Below are 16,571 nucleotides of genomic sequence, written 5' to 3'. Positions count from 1 at the left end.
TTTTCCAGTTGAATTGTTAAAAATGTTAGACTCACTGTATTTGGCTGTTTGCACTGTATATTAATAAATGGCTACGAATGGTTTTGTAATAAGTTAGATATTAAATAACCAGTATCGTAACTGTTGAACGTTGTCAAGTTTTTGATTATCATCGACCCATGACATGGAACCAAATATTTCAACACAAAGTGGGAGGAAAGATTGTCATATTTCACCCTTTAATAAGAGACATCTGACTCTGCCTTCGACTGTTTGGATCAATGAATATCACTGCATCGCAGTTAAAGAATTTTGTTTTGAGAGAGTGTTGTTGTGACATCTCACAATTAGCTACTTCATCATCAGAGGAAGTAAGCAAACTCCAAATTACATGCCGTTCTCACACTAAATTGGTCCGAGCTGGGATATAAAGATGCTGATATTAACAAACTCCAGATTACCCTCCTCACAAGGCTACATCAGATCTAAATGTGTTGCACAATGATTGTAGATTATGTCAGGCAAAAATAGGATAGTCACGTTAAAGAAAACTTTGACAATGCTGCAACTTTGATGCGTAAATAGGCTATTACACACTGACTATGTATAGGCAACACCTGCTGTGACTTTTAGATATGTAAACTAAACAATGTTACTACTCTCACTTTAGTCAGTCTTATAATAGTCTTTGTTTACTGATGGTGCTTGTGGTCTTGTGCTGCACATGAGTTACAGTGGCTTTACAAAGCAATGTATGATGACATGAAATCTGATACAACACGCTCATTGTGGAACCACATGAAATTTACTGCAGCACTTTCAGGATTTTTGTAAGAAAGGAAAAAAAATATAGTCTGGTAAGCTGTTTAATTGCATGGTAGTTAGCTCAAGTGATTCGAACCCTCAACTCATTAGGACAAGGCTTGTTGGCTGAGCAACTTTCTGCTCTTATACAGAGAGTCTACCTCTCTCACTGAGGAAAGGGTAGACAAACATTGAGTTTTGTGTCAAGGCTGTGGACTTAGTTGGCTAAAGGGTATTTTATTTTCCAGCCACAATGATATTTCATTCATTGCTCTATGTGTTAAAGCCTGTTTAAGTGACCGTGGACACTCTTTCTCTGGGCTCTGGCGCCATCCTCGGTGGCATCACAGAAAACACTGACGAATACACTATGCATTCAGAGAACTTGATCTTTCTGAATGGCTCCTGGATAGATTTGCTTGGTTGACATGGAAACAAGCAGAAGAAATAAAATGAAAATAAAGGAAGAGGAAAATGGAAAACTGAACAAGATCCTTCAGCATCAAGTGGTGACCATAGGACCTTTACTGAGCATCACTCTCAACTCTGAATAAGTTTGGTTAAGGTAGCATTTCTGGCCATATGCAGAAATATGATTTTCAGACTCCTTTGTTAAGAAAATATTTACCCAGAAGCCTATATAATTGTGTAGGTGATCCTTTTTACTAATATAAAATACATTCGAGACAAGCATTACAGTTTTTTCTGATTACTTAAGCACTATCTTTGAAAGTTTAGGCTATTTTTGCAAAACTATACACACTAAACACAAAATCCTACACCTAACCAACAAAACTTTATACATTTCTTGCAAAAGTAAACAATTCTTGCAAAACTCTTCAAACTCTTTTGAAAAATGTGTTTTTGCGTCAATACAATACACTCAAACCTACTATGAATAAGCAAACAAAGCACCAACTAAACACTGATATTATAAATGAGAAACACTTGTGGTTTTAGCTTTTTCCGTGCGCAGGGTATAGCAGTTTACCGTAAAGATTTGTCATACATGTAGTAAACACACATACACACAGGTATCCAAATGTGTAAAGTATGGATGTGTATTCCAAACATAATACACTATCAATACAAATAAGGGGGAAAAGTTTTTTTTCTTAAAGTGCTCTAACACTCCTCAAACAACAGAGGTGCAGTAAAAGAAAACAAAAACATTTGTGCTAAAGAAAGAAATTGGGCTAAATCTCACCTTCTTTGTGGGCTTGGCCATAAGACTTCATTCACGTCACGTGACAGTTTTTCACGATTGCTTAAGCATGGTTTTGAAAACAAGGCTCGTTTGGTCAAAACGTTACACACAATTCACACAACCACACACACAAGAAGCAGAACACTTCAGATCTTTTGCAAAATTAAACATTTCATTCAAAACTATACAGTAATTTATAAAAACTGAACTTTGTCACTGTATGGTACACACATGGTTCATACGATCCAGTTCTGTTTGAACCAGTTACACACCCCTGTGCTCTAAAACACTTTTAACATTTCTACTTTTTTAATGATATAGTCTGGGTTTGATTTTTTTCAGAGATATTGTTAGAGTAAAGTAGATGAATATATTGGCCAAACACAACACCAGTCTTGCACACTGATACAAATATTTATTTCTCTCCACATTGAAAATCAGTCAAAACATCCATGCATTTTCAAAGGCTGCATTTTGCACCTAAGTGTCTGTACACCTGATGGCCGTGTTTGATCAATTGGTTCATAAGCGTGGTATTTTGAAGGGCAGTGCCTTGAAGTGGCAAAGAAGTGACATCATGTTAGATTTCTGTGTCTAATGTAAAGAAGTGTGTTTAGTGTTTTGCAAAACACTGTGTGTGGTGTTTTGCAAAAAGTGAAAGGCTGAGAATGTGCTTATAGTTGTGCAGATCTGGGCTGAGGTTTTGCTCCTTGAGTGTCAGGTTTCAGTAACTGTGTGTTATTTTGAATTTTAGTGTTTAAGCAATTGTAAAAAAAAAAACTGTATAAAGCAGTGAGTTGTGCTTACAGTTTTGCAAAAAGTGTGTTATAAAATTACAAACTGAGTGTAAAGCAGAGAATGTGCATTCAGCTTGGCACACTTGGTAAATGCATTGGATACAAGTGTTAATGGTTTCAGAGATTGCTTCAACAATCACTGTTAGTGTTTAAGGATTCTGAAAAAAACTGTAATGTTTCTTCTGGACCTCAAAGATTTCCTCTTGGCCACTTTCCTAAACCTTTGCCATCAGCTTGTGTCTTGTTGTTGAGATGTAAACAGTGACATCAGCTGCAGTGAGGGACGGCCTGCAGGCCTTGAATGTCACTCCACCTAGATGTAAGAAATAATCAACATTTATATCCATTTTTGCAACGGCATTACCACTTTGTCACATAAAATAGATGTGGGCTGTAATTTCATGAAGTTAAAGGGCAGTCACATTGTACTTACACATGTAATAATGCAAAGCAAAGGTAAAAGACACCTCTCTGGAAAGTGACACAAGTAAAAGTTGAAATATCCCATGAGGAAACCACTCAAGGGTCAAAAGTACATGTAAATGACAAATCATGAAAAAGAGGTAAGACCTTTCTTTGTTGCTTTATATGAACTGTATTTGGCCAAAAGAATCCTTCTTACAAACTGTTAAACAAAACTCACTCTTTTCTGACATGGTGTCTAAGTTGTGAAATATTACAATTTTTTATGATTGCTTACAAACTTGTTGCAGAATTTCACTCATTGTGTCAAAACTCTACACACATCGGAGATAAACATCTCACTTGAAAATGAAACTCAAAATGAAACTCTGCAATAAAAACCTAACAATCCTTTTTCAAAATGGCATTTTTGCAACAAAATGATTCACGCATGCACCATTTGAATTACTCTTTGAAAGCAGCAACAACATACTGATGTTCTTTATACAAAACACTTCTGTCTTTAGTATTTCGTATACCTTTTTAATTGTCTCCTACAGGCTCCTGTGAAAGATTGTTCCAGTACAGTACATCTACTCTCATTTCAGTGAACACACAAAAAAGAAAAGCTTCAGAAGAAAAATATATACAGCTTAGTTTTTTTTGTCATTGTAGGTTTTTGCAACCACAAGAAGACACAAAGAAAAACCGAATTGCAGCACAGTAATCAATACAAACTAAAAAATAATTACAGTAAAATTACAGTGCAATGGTCAACAGAAATTGGTATTGTAAGGAACTGTAAGGGAGGTGGATGGTTTATGGATCTTGCCTTCTGTTGGGGTCTGGCTACATCACCTTGTTCACGTCGCAAGGAATATCATCCCTGGCTGGGGAACAGGGAAAATATCGTCTTGAGTGCCATATCCAACCCTGGACTGACCCCACCTCAATGTTTGCGCATGCCTCTTCCATTGCTTGCAGAAGAGGCAGGCGGGCATGTGGTTGGTGGTCATACACTTTCCAACGCCGAGCCGAAAAGAATTCCTCAGTAGGACTGAGAAATGGGAAGTAAGGGGGCAAGTATACAACTGTGAAATTATTGCTGTTGGTGAACCAGTCCCCGACAAGAGCAACCTGGTGGGAACTAACATTTTCCCAGATCACAACAAACCTCGGCTGCTCTGGTCTGTCCAGAACAAGTATGTAGCGCATCCAGAAATGTGATTATGTGTGCTGTGTTGTGGTGACCTAGGGTGGCATGGTAATGGAGAACACCTTGCAGACTCCTTGCAGGAGCCCCCACTGACACCCCACCCCCACCAAAAGCTTACCTGAGGTCTGTTTGTAGTGCTAAGGCTCAGACTGATTGGTGTTCAATTACTATACAAGTGTTTTCATACGTGTGTTTGGGTGTTGCCAATTTCAGGTATGTTTTGCATTTCTAATAGAAGTGTTTTCCCAATGATTACAAGAGGTTTCATCCATGATCAATGTGTCTAATGTAAGAGACAGTGTGTAGTGTTCTGCAAACAGTGTGTTGCAGAATTGCAAAGTGCAAAGCAGAAGATGTGTTTGTAGTTTTGGTGCATTTGTTTAAGGCATGGTTACGAAAGTCAAGATTTTGGTGCTTTTGCAATCGGCAAAAACTGTAATGTTTTAAAAATTTGGTGAAAATTGACATTCAGCACAAACTAATCTGCATTTCCATCAGACAAAGGAATCCGTACAGGGAGCATGTCATCAGTTATAAATGCTTGGTGTCCTTAAATAATACCTCATATCTATTAGAGCTTTGTTCATTTAGCTGACACTTCTCAGTTATCACTATTTATGTCTGAGGCCACATACCTGTGGAGCAAATACCTTGTCAGCTGATGGCAGTGCACTGACAATTTTGGCTTCCATAAAGAGCCACATGTATGTGAGGACTCCTCTAAGCCCTCTGTGTTTTTCCATTTATTTTTTGTTTTTATTGTTACTGAAAAGACCAGTTTTTAGAACACATAAGATTCCGGTCATTCTGGAAATGATTTTCACTGTGGGCTTCCCCCCATGTGAGATGTCTGTCGTTTTGGGAAAAATGGGACACTAGGACCTAGGGGAGAAATATAACGTGACGCTCCCAATTTGGACTAATTTGACCAGCTCTGTACGAGAGGTGTGGAAGGCACCCACTTCAGGTTTCCCTTTTCCATCATTGCTGTGGTTTTAGTTTGGAATTTGGGCTGAGCTAGGTGAGTAGTGTTGTATACAGTACCGAACAGCCACACTTGACTAAACATAACGATATCCCTTGAAATGGCAAGCAAAAGGTATGTTGTTGATGCACTGTGCAAACTACTGAATTGCTTAATTCCCGCAAAGGCAGTATGAGTGAAACAAATAGAGGGGAGGTGTTGGAAGAGGTGGGATGAGACACGACAGATTCTAAAAACATGACGTTTTCCTCTCATTTTGCTCATGTGCAGCCTTGAAGAATCATTTCTTGTCTCTTGCTCGTCTCACAACTAGTCCACTGCATGAGGCCAGCTCGAGTCCGTTAAACCGTTCTGAATAACGGGGATGAAAGATCTAAGCGGGTCAGTGGCTAGAGACAAATTTCAATGCAATTGCGTTTAAGGAGACTTGGAAAGATGTAGCATCGAGGTAACTTATATAAAAGGTTTTGGGGAGTATCAGTCTTTAAAGGCTGCTTTTAAGGAGAGCATTTGAACATGGTTAAAACTCTTTTATTCAGCTAACTGAAAATGTTGAAACGCCAGGGAAAAACGGCTGATTTGGATCGTCATCCTCGTCCCCTTCATGTTAACGCTCAGGCTAATCTAGGAGCGGAGGTTTCGTGTAGTCTGCCTTTATATGAGGAATGTGGCCGGTATTGGTATTACCTCAGACCCCTTACAGTTCATGCTGTCAGATACATTTACGGTTCAGTGTCCTGACTGTTCGGGTTATTTCTTTCAAAAGTTACTTGATTATATGACTACCGCTGTGCTCTTGGGTAGATTTCTGCTCTCTGTGTACGGGAGTCGGGTAATTAGTGGACCGGAGAGGGCTAGGGTGGGTTATGATGGAGTGTAACTTAGTGTTGAAATCCTGCATCCATCATTGGAAAAGCTTCTTCCAATACGGACATCTCGCCATTTAGACTTCCTTAAAGGTAATGTTGACATGGTAACCAAAGTTCTTAAGTTTATCTTCGAATTGTCACTAAATCATAATGAACACCTTCGAATTCTGCGAGGTTGTCAGCGGATACATGATAAGACAACAAAAGTGAAATTGATGAGATTTATCTCAGGCGACATTTTTATGGTCTTTTACAAAGTAAAACTAAATACGGCACAGAGAAATGTTTTTGAAAACGAAACCGGGTGAGTACTATTATTAGCGAGTACTATTTATGCCTTATTTACAGTCAGAAAACAAATAACAATGTTGTGACACGATCCGTTCGTTTTTTAAAAAAAGGCCCGTATCGATAATCCATACAACTGGTAAATTTAATTTCTGGTCGTTTTCTACTTGAAACAGACTAGTATTGAAAACAATTGTCACGGAATAAATGCGTGTGCCGGAACAGCTCTTAAGTATACATGACAAAACTTTTGAAGAGTTCCAGTCATGAAAGATAGTACACTTAATGTTTTGTAATGAGAAATGATGTTAACAGAATTAGCAGACAAGGGTGTATCCTTAAAAGGTTGCAGTAATCTTTTTACTGCTGTTTCCTCTCAGCTTCAGATAGTTTTCTGTACAAGACATGCAAGGCAATCGTGAGGAAGAGAGAGCCGTGCTCACAGTTTAGTGGAGAGAGAGAGGAGAGAGCAGTATTTAGCACCCACCTCCAAACCCCACTGCCTCCATTGCCTGTCGATCCAGACAAATGTTTGGAAGTAGCCGGTCAGAGTTGCCCCACTGTAGCGCCCAAGGGCCGGGTGGCAGCTGTCTCTTCCGCTATGGCCCCAGACGTGGCCATTGGACAGGCCACGGGCCACAGGCCTCAGATCAGTATGAGGCAGGGCTGTAGCAAGAAGCTTCAGCCGAACAGTGAGGGCCACACAAAGTCCAGCAGACTTTGTGAGGAGAAGGGGGATAAACCTCCACAGGAAGAGCCAGGGCATCAGGGGTTGAAGCGGTCCCGGCAAAAAGCAGGCCTTTCCACCAAAGGCGGCAGACGTGCCAAACGCCAACGCAGAGGTCTGAAATTGATCTGATAGTCACCTCATGGAAATGTTTCAGATATAACGTTCTCACAGAGAGTAACATATGTTTTCTTCACATCGTAGCTACGTTTGAGGAGTCGTACATGGAGCAGCACTTCCTTGGAGAAGGTGGATTTGGAAGTGTTTTTGCTGGGATCCGCATTGAGGATCAAATGCCTGTAAGACTGTAACTATAACCCTCTGTTTTTTGTGTCACGACGAAAACCTTTGTCTCATAGCTTGCTGGCCTTACTAAAACTCATCAAAGTTTTGCTGTTACTGATTTGAAGTACGACCACTTTAATAACAGTGTAAAAAGCTTCATATTACAACTGGAACTCTTTATTAGTTTATTTTCATCTCAAATATTGTGTGACAGCATTCCCCTACCTTCTGCCATTGAAAGAAATGTAACTACCACTACTGTTGAACTACCTTTTCTGATTGGCTTCATGTTTGTGTAGTGATTGTAGCATTCTAATCATCACAGCTTAGAGATATATGTAGACTCAGGTCAGATTTTGATTTCTTCAGGTAGCCATCAAGTATATCTCTAAAGACAGGGCAGAGGAGACGCTTGAGATTGTAAGTTATCTATTTGTGTTTAACTCATTTTTTAAGCTGTTCTCAGGGCACTAGAGAGAGCAATACTGCATTTGAACCTTGATCCTATTGAACCTGCGTTAATGGCATAAAGCACAAACTTCCCTTCACGTCACCTGTGTTTTGTGTAGCCTGGACAGGGTACTTTGCCTTTGGAGGTGGCTCTGATGAGCATGGTGAACGCAGCCCCTCACTGTTCAAACATCCTACGGCTGTTGGAGTGGTTTGAACAACCAAGTCAGTTCGTTTTGATCTTGGAGCTGCTTGAACCCTGTCAGGATCTTGCCGAATTCTGCGAAGCGCAGGGTGGCTCCCTGGATGAGAATGTGACTCGCGAGGTGATGAAGCAGTTGTTGAGGGCTTTGCGTCACTGCGAGAAGCGCGGGGTTCTCCACCGTGATGTGAAGCCTGAAAACGTGCTCATTCTGACGGACTCTCACACGGTCAAACTCATCGACTTTGGCTGCGGAGATCTGCTCCAGGTCTGCCCTTACGACTACTTTGCAGGGACCTTTCAATATGCACCACCTGAATGGTTCCTGCATAGTGAGTATATGGCAGGCCCAGCCACTGTCTGGTCTGTGGGAGTGACCATGTTCCGTCTAGTGTGTGGCTTTGCACCATTCACCTCCAGTCGACAGATCATCCAGGGCCATCTACCTTTCCCTCAAGGACCATCTGCAGGTAAAGACGTTGGCACAAAGTCAAACTCATTTTTCTTATGGCCAACATACACAAACTAACAGAAAGGACCACATTCATTACGGAACTTCCACATCTCTCATGTAGTTGGTTGATTTGTCCCGTTTTTAATTCCATACTTAACTTTCTTTCTCTTTCACATAGAGTTCCAAGACCTGATTCGCTGGTGCCTGAAAGAAAATCCAGAGGATCGTCCAACCCTGAAACAGATGAGGCGCCACCGCTGGTTTCAGGCTTGCTAAAATTTACATCTAATTTTGATATGATTCATATTAGAAAACATAGAAATATTCCTATGGAATTTAGTAAATGAAACTTGATACAAAATCTATTAATCACAGTAAACATGTAGGTAAAGAAGATGGTGGAAAATTTGAGGTACCTGTCCCTTCAGGACCTAGAGCAGTCCCGCCCCAGTTCAAGTGCCCAATCCATTGTGTCAGCAGCAGTTCAAGTCGTTAGTTGGCGGTATTGCACCGATATTATTGCATGTCACTTTCAAAACCAGGAAGAATAACGTAGTTGTGGAATGGATCATTTTTGGGTGATAGTGGAACAATTGCTGGCACATATTCAGTTTAAGCATCCATGTTGATTTGGGAATCTTTCAAAAACTCTTGTAATATGCAGTTTCATTATGTGTCCGTATTGGTGGATATGCTAAGCGTTTGTGTTTTAACGGTTTTGAAGTCTTGTTTTTCAGTGTAGCCCCAGAAAATGTAGTGGTTTGAAGTAAACGTTCGAACACATTCGCGGTTAAAGACCAGGTATTTGGCGCAAGTGTACAAGCAAAATACTGAATGGAGATGACTGACAGTGAAAGTACAATTCCATAATGTGGCAGGTTTTTTTCCATTTTAACCTAGTTATCCCAGCGACGTGGTGTAAGTACAAGTTTAAACAGTGTGAAATTAAACATGAGTAGAATGACAAAAATGTTAAAAAGGGTCCAGCAGGAACTTAGGGTGAGTAACCTTTTCCTTATTGCATTACTTAAATTAAGCATCAATAATCTGTTATTTATGTAAAATACTTTTTTTTTTTTGTATTGGGACAAAAAATGTAGCGATTCAGTCTCCAGTTCCAGTTTTCCATCTCTTCCATTCCAGAAGCTATCTTGAACATTTGATGCAAACTGACGTCTGTTTTCATTTCTCTTTTTATTTCTCTGTCCATCCATTTTCAGGAGTGAGGCTCATGTGCGGAGACTGCAGAAAGAGCGTGATGAGCTGGAGCAGAGGCTCACAGACCTGAGAAAAGCTTGGTCCTTCCTCAGTCACCTGACCAAGCTTCACAGGAGCTACCTCCAGCACTGCAACACTCACCCTGATGAAGAGCCAGTGGTGAGCATTTGTCCTCTGACTTTCATCCATCATCACGTTTTTGTTTTTTGTTTTCATCTCCTGGGCTGTTCCTCTATAGCGGAATTTGTTAGATCTCAGATCAGCTGAACCCGAGAACTAATGAAATTTATATTAAATTTAGAATGAAATTGCTGAAAGTGATATAGAAAGGGCTGCGTGGTGTTACACACTAAATGTTTTGGAGGTATTGTACAGTGTTGTAGCTGGACTTAGATATTACTTTGAAAAGCTTAAATGAGTGAGTTATGGGGAGAGGAGTTCTCAGTTACATTTCTGCTTCATTTGAAGTGAAAATTTCACTTCAAATTATCAAATTATCAGTGCAACAGTGGATGTACAGAATTTGGGTTCCCTATCTCAGCCAGCATCTCTTTCCACAGTATGGTCCCTCCTGTATGCCAGCACTGCTGCTGGAAGCCAGAGGCACGCTGGGAGCAGAGCATCAGCCGAAGACTGTTCATGAAAAACTGCAGCAAATCTTAGACCAAGCTGACAACAAATGACTGCATGAATATTTCAACACTTCCGTGCCTAGAATTCACCACACAATGGAATCCAACTGCAGCATTTTTCAATTGAATTGATAAAAATGTTAGACTTACTGTATTTGGCTGTTTGCACTATAGATTAATAAATGTTATGAATGGCTCTGTAATAAGTTAAATATTAAATAACCGTTATCATAACTGTTGAACGTTGTCAAGTTTTTGATTATCATCGACCGATGACATGGAACCAAATATTTCAACACAAACTGGGAGGAAAGATTGTCATATTTCACCCTTTAATAAGAGGGATCTGACTCTGCCTTTGACTGTTTGGATCAATGAATATCACTGCATCGCATTTGCAGAATTTTAGTGTAGATGAAAACCATATGTTTGAGAGAGTGTTGTTGTGACATCTCACACTTAGCTACTTCATCATAAGAGGAAGTAAGCAAACTTACTTTATATAAAACATCCACAAATTACAGTTTTTTACAATTGCTTAAGCACAATTTTGAAAATAGGGCTCATTTTGTCAAAACACTACACACAATTCACACAAGCACACACACAAGTAGCAGAACAGCTCAGATCTTTTGCAAAATGAAACCTTTCATTCAAAACTATACAGTAATTTATAAGAACCCAACTTTGCCACCGTATGGCACACACATGGTTCATACGTTCCAATTCTGTTTGAACCAGTTACACACTGCTGTGCTCAATCTAAAACACTTAACATTTCTACTTTTCTAATGATATAGTCAGAGTTTGATTTTTTTCAGAGATATCTTTAGAGTAAAGTGCATGAATATATTGGCCAAACACAACACACATGACCAGTACTGCACAGTGATGAATATATTTATTTCTCTAAACAGTCTAAGTCTCTCACAAGACAGCGAGGGAAGAATCTTCTTCAATGGCGAATCCATCCCTGCACAGAAGCTGAATCAATTTGGTCGCAAGCCTCCTCCATGGCTTGAATGAGAGGTATCCTGACATAGGGCTGGAGATCGTAAACCTTCCACCACCATGCAGAAAAAAAAACCTCCTCAGTGGGGTTGATGAGGGGAGAGTATGGTGGGAGGTATTGAAATGAAAATTGTGGATGGTCTTCTGTGTAGTCTGTCCAACAGTGTGAGAATGTGGGCTGTGTTGTAAGGACCTAAGTTGGCATGGTGGTGGAGGACCCCATTCTGGGTGACTGCAGCACACTCATCGCGTTGGCCTGGGACATTCAAAATAGCTCTGTGGCCAATGATGTTTCTCCCTCTTCTTCTTACTTCTGTAAGGTTAAACCCTGCTTCATCTATGAAGATAAATTCATGTGGGATTGCATCAGCATCCATTTTCAAAACTCTGTGAAAAAAGACAACATTGTGTAGTTCAATGTATGCCTACTATAAATTTACATGTAAAAAGGTTCAGTGTGCAGTGTACAGTACTGAAGTGTATATTACTTACCTCCACATATTCACGCCGCAGGTCTTTTACTCTCTCAGAATTTCTTTCAAATGGCACTCGGTCGAGCTGTGTCATCTGTATGTGATGTTTTTTGAGAGAGACCTAGTGGACATCATTGAAAACTGTGTGGTCACTGAGGACGTGTGTTTGAATTTCTCTGAGGAGTAATGCATTATTGGCCAAAACTATATATATGGGGCCCCTTCCACCTTGACGGTTTCCACCCTCAATCCTATGTAGACCAATCAGAATACATGTAAAATGTCACAGGACAGTGTACATGGCATTGTTTTACAGCAAACATGGGTAAAAGTACTGGTGTAGTACGTGTACTGTAGTAGGCTACATTGTACTGATTTTACTGTACTGTAGACAATAGAGAAAAGTGGGGATTTTTTTAGCTGTGCTCTTGTCGAAATGTCCGAATTATTTTTTGCAACAATATATGTGCTGAGGTGGGGCTGAACACTCTGTCTAGCTTCTCTTAATGTCAAACCATGGTTTACAAGGTGGTCAACCAATGTTGCTCGAATCTCATCAGATAAATTTGGTCCTCGCCTTCTTTGTCCACGACCTTCTCCAGGCATACCTCTACCTCTTCCTCTCCCTACCCCTCTTCCTCCACGGGCTCCCCCTCTCATCTTCACTCTCCCTCTTCCTCTTCCTCTACCTCGTACTGCAACGCTGCCTTCCATTTTGTTGAAGACAGGTAAACTCACCTGTTGCCTTTTTTATAGTGCTTATGCCTGATTAGTGAGTTTACAATTAAGCACCTAAGTGTCTGTGCACCTGGTGGCCATGTTTGATCAATTGATTCATAAGTGTGATATTTTGAAGGGCAGTGCCTTGAAGTGGCAAAGAAGTGACATCATGTTAGATTTCTGTGTCCAATGTAGAGAAGTGTGTTTAGTGTTTTGCAAAACACTGTGTGTGGTGTTTTGCCAAAACTTTGAGGCAGAAAATGTGCTTATAGTTGTGCAGATCTGGGCTGAGGTTTTGCTCCTTGAGTGTCAGGTTTCACTAACTGTGCGTTATTTTTAATTTTAGTGTTTAAGCAATCATAAAAAACTGTATAACATGCCGTAGTCACACTAAATTGGTTGGGGCTGGGATATAAAGACGCTAATATTAACAAACAAAACAGTAAAACGTTAAAGAAAACTTAAATCAGTATTTATATCTATACTCCCAAAGTAAACTCCCAAGTCATTTCTGTGAAGTTTGGTTTTTACAACAGCATTACCAGTTTGTCACATAAAATAGATGTGGGCTATAATGTCATGAAGTTAAAGGGCAGTCACATTGTACTTACACATGTAATAATGCAAAGCAAAGGTAAAAGACACCTCTCTGGAAAGTGACACAAGTAAAAGTTGAAATATCCCATGAGGAAAGCACTCAAGGGTCAAAAGTACATGTAAATGACAAATAATGAAAAAGAGGTAAGACCTTTCTTTGTTGCTTTATATGAACTGTATTTGGCCAAAAGAGTCCTTCTTACAAACTGTTAAAGAAAAAACCAAACTCAGTCTTTTCTGACATGTTGTCTAAGATCATATCATTTCAAGTTGTGAAATATGAATGAATGTGTTGCCTTAGTTTCCACAAAATCTGACATTTAAATTGTATTTAAATTGGGTTTCCCCCCATGTGAGATGTCTGTCGTATTGTAAAAAGGCGGGCATTAGGACCTAGGGGAAAAATATAACGTGACGCTCCCAATTTCCACTAATTTGGCCAGCTCTATACGAGAGGTGTGGATTGCACCCACTTCGGGTTTCCCTCTTCCATCATTACTGTTATTTTAGTTTGGAATTTGGACTGAGCTAGGTGAGTAGTGTTTTGGAAGGTGCGTGTGAGTGTGTGTGTTTACACTCTTGCTCTTGTTGTGATGCGTGGTTAATATGCAGGTGGTGTTTTGTAGGAATGCGGTGGCAGGAAGTAAGCAGTGACCAGAGTTATTAATTCGATTCGTATCTCATGGTCAGCGTGTCACTGAGTCTATGGTCCGTCGCAGTAGGTGCATAGCGTTCCATTACAACATCTTTCTTTTGGTTTTAAGTAACGATTGTTGACTGTTTTTTTTGTTTTATTTTAAGGTCCTACTGTGTCTAAGTGTGCTGCCTGGTCTATCTGTCTCCTTGTTCTTTCCCTGCTTGATTGGGGGTTTTAATTTTTTTTAATAAAGGTATTTTATTGTGAATGATGATGATACATTTCTGCTGTGTTTAATAAATCTATTTTCTACAACTGACTATCTTGACTGCTGGGTTTCATTGAACCATGAAAACCATATTTTCTTGAGTTGCATGTGTGAGTTCAGTTTGACCCGTTAATGGGTTACAGTACGGTCATTTCGTGCTTGATTCGTTGCATCCACATGAGTTTTGTTACCTTGGAACCAAAATCGAGGGTAAGCCCGTCCACGCAGCTACTTGTCAAGGTGTAAGAAGGTAAAGGTGAAATCAAGGAAGCTAATATTTTGTCAGTTTATTTAATCAAAACAACAGATACAAATACTCCCACAACTTTTTACTTTTTTTTACGAAAAGTAAAATTACCAAACCATCTTTTTAGTGATCTTACCCTAAACTTTGACAACTGAGTCATCTCTCAAAACTCTTCAGCTAAAAACCTTGGTGTGATTTTTGGCTCTAGTCTCTCGCTAGTCACTCATATCAAGAACACAACCGAAACTGCCTTTTATCACCTCCGTAACATTGCTAAAATTAGGCCCTTTCTAAGTATGGTTGATGAAGAGACCATTGTTCACGCATTCGTCACGTCTCGCCTCGATTACTGCAATGTTCTTTACTCTGGCCTGCCTGCCTCTAGTACCAACAATCCTCAGCTGGTCCAGAATGCTGCTGCTAGAATTCTGACCAGAACGAAGAAGTTTGATCACTTTAGCCCTGTCCTGGCTTCCCTTCATTGGCTCCCAATTCATGCAAGGGCAGATTTTAAGGTCCTCTTATTGACATATAAAATTTTACATGGGCTTGTGCCTTCCTACCTGTCTGACTTCATTACACCCTATAATCCACCTCGGACCCTGCACTCTCAAGATTCTGGATTATTAGTCATTCTAAGAGTTAAAAAGAAGTCCGCTGGCAACCGAGCCTTTTCCTAACGCTCTCCCTTCCTCTGGAATGGTTTACCTAAAGAAGTTAGAGAGGCAAAGTCTCTCAATGCCTTTAAAACAAAACTAAAGACTTACCTATTTTCTCGAACTTATGCATGATATAATTTTGATTTGACTTTGTTATAGACATGTAAAGCCCTTTGAGACTATAAATAGTGATATTGGGCTCTAAATAATAATAATAATAATTATTATTATTATTATTATTATCATTATTATCCTCCTTGCCGGTTAAAACTGCACTGCCTTACCACATGTTAAGCACGGCTGTATTACAAAAATCCGTCTATCTGCATTGCTGCGTTGGAAGCAGTGTTATATAAAGTACCCAATAGCCACACTTGGCTAAACATAACGACATCCCTTGAAATGGCAAGCAAAAGTTAAATGAACCTGTTGGGTGTGAAGTTGATGGACTGTGCAAACTACTGAATTTCTGGATTCCAACAAAGGCAGTATGAGTGAAACAAATAGAGGGGAGGTGTTGGAAGAGGTGGGGTGAGACACGACAGATTCTAAAAACATGACGTTTTCCTCTCACTTTGTTCATGTGCAGCCTTGAAGAATCATTTCTTGTCTCTTGCTCGTCTCACAACTAGTCCGCTGCAAGAGGCCAGCTCGAGTCCGTTAAACCGTTCTGAATAACGGGGATGAAAGATCTATGCGGGTCAGTAGCTAGAGACAAATTTCAGGGCAATTGCTTTTAAGGAGACTTGGGAAGGTGTAGCATCGGGGTAGCTTATATTAAAAAGTTTTGGGGAGTATCTGTCTTTAAAGGCTGCTTTTAAGGAGAGCATTTGAACATGGTTAAAACTCTTATATTCTGCTAATTGAAAATGTTGAAACGACACGGAAAAACGGCTGATTTGGATCGTCGTCCTCCTCCCCTTCATGTTAGCGCTCAGGCTAATGCAGGAGCAGAGGCTTCTCTCAGTCTGCCTTTATATGAGGAATTTGGCCGGTATTGGTATTACCTCAGAACAGTACAGTTCATACTGTCAGATACATTTAAGGCTCAGTGTCGGGTTATATCGGTTTACTTCTTTCAAAAGTTACTTGATTATATGACTACCGCTGTGCCCTTGGGTAGATTTCTGCTCTCTGTGTACGGGAGTCGGGTAATTAGGGGACTGGAGAGGGCTAGGGTGGGTTATGATGGAGTGTAACTTAGTGTTGAAATCCTGCATCCATCATTGGAAAAGCTTCTTCCGATACGGACATCTCGCCATTTAGACTTCCTTAAAGGTAATGTTGACATGGTAACCAAAGTTCTTAAGTTTATCTTCGAATTTCCACTAAATCATAATGAACACCTTCGAATTCTGCGAGGTTGTCAGCGGATACATGATAAGACAACAAAAGTGAAATTGATGAGATTTATCTCAGGCGACTTTTTTATGGTCTTTTACAA

The 16,571-nt window shown here is 40.0% G+C and overlaps 1 protein-coding gene across 1 annotated transcript; it reads left to right on the top strand.

Annotated features, from left to right (window-relative positions):
• Positions 1-7,148: 7,148 nt before the first annotated feature.
• LOC115805032 (serine/threonine-protein kinase pim-1-like) lies at positions 7,149-10,566 on the top strand. Its single transcript, XM_030765517.1, has 7 exons — positions 7,149-7,389; positions 7,479-7,573; positions 7,929-7,979; positions 8,129-8,681; positions 8,844-8,925; positions 9,886-10,042; positions 10,444-10,566. Exons 1-7 carry the CDS (start codon positions 7,149-7,151, stop codon positions 10,564-10,566), a joined length of 1,302 nt encoding a protein of 433 aa, XP_030621377.1.
• The last annotated feature ends 6,005 nt before the right edge of the window (positions 10,567-16,571 follow it).

The sequence above is a fragment of the Chanos chanos genome, chromosome 2 (genome assembly GCF_902362185.1).
Source record: "Chanos chanos chromosome 2, fChaCha1.1, whole genome shotgun sequence".
In the NCBI taxonomy this organism is placed as follows: Eukaryota; Metazoa; Chordata; class Actinopteri; order Gonorynchiformes; family Chanidae; genus Chanos; species Chanos chanos.
This window is presented reverse-complemented; position numbering and strand designations above follow the sequence as displayed.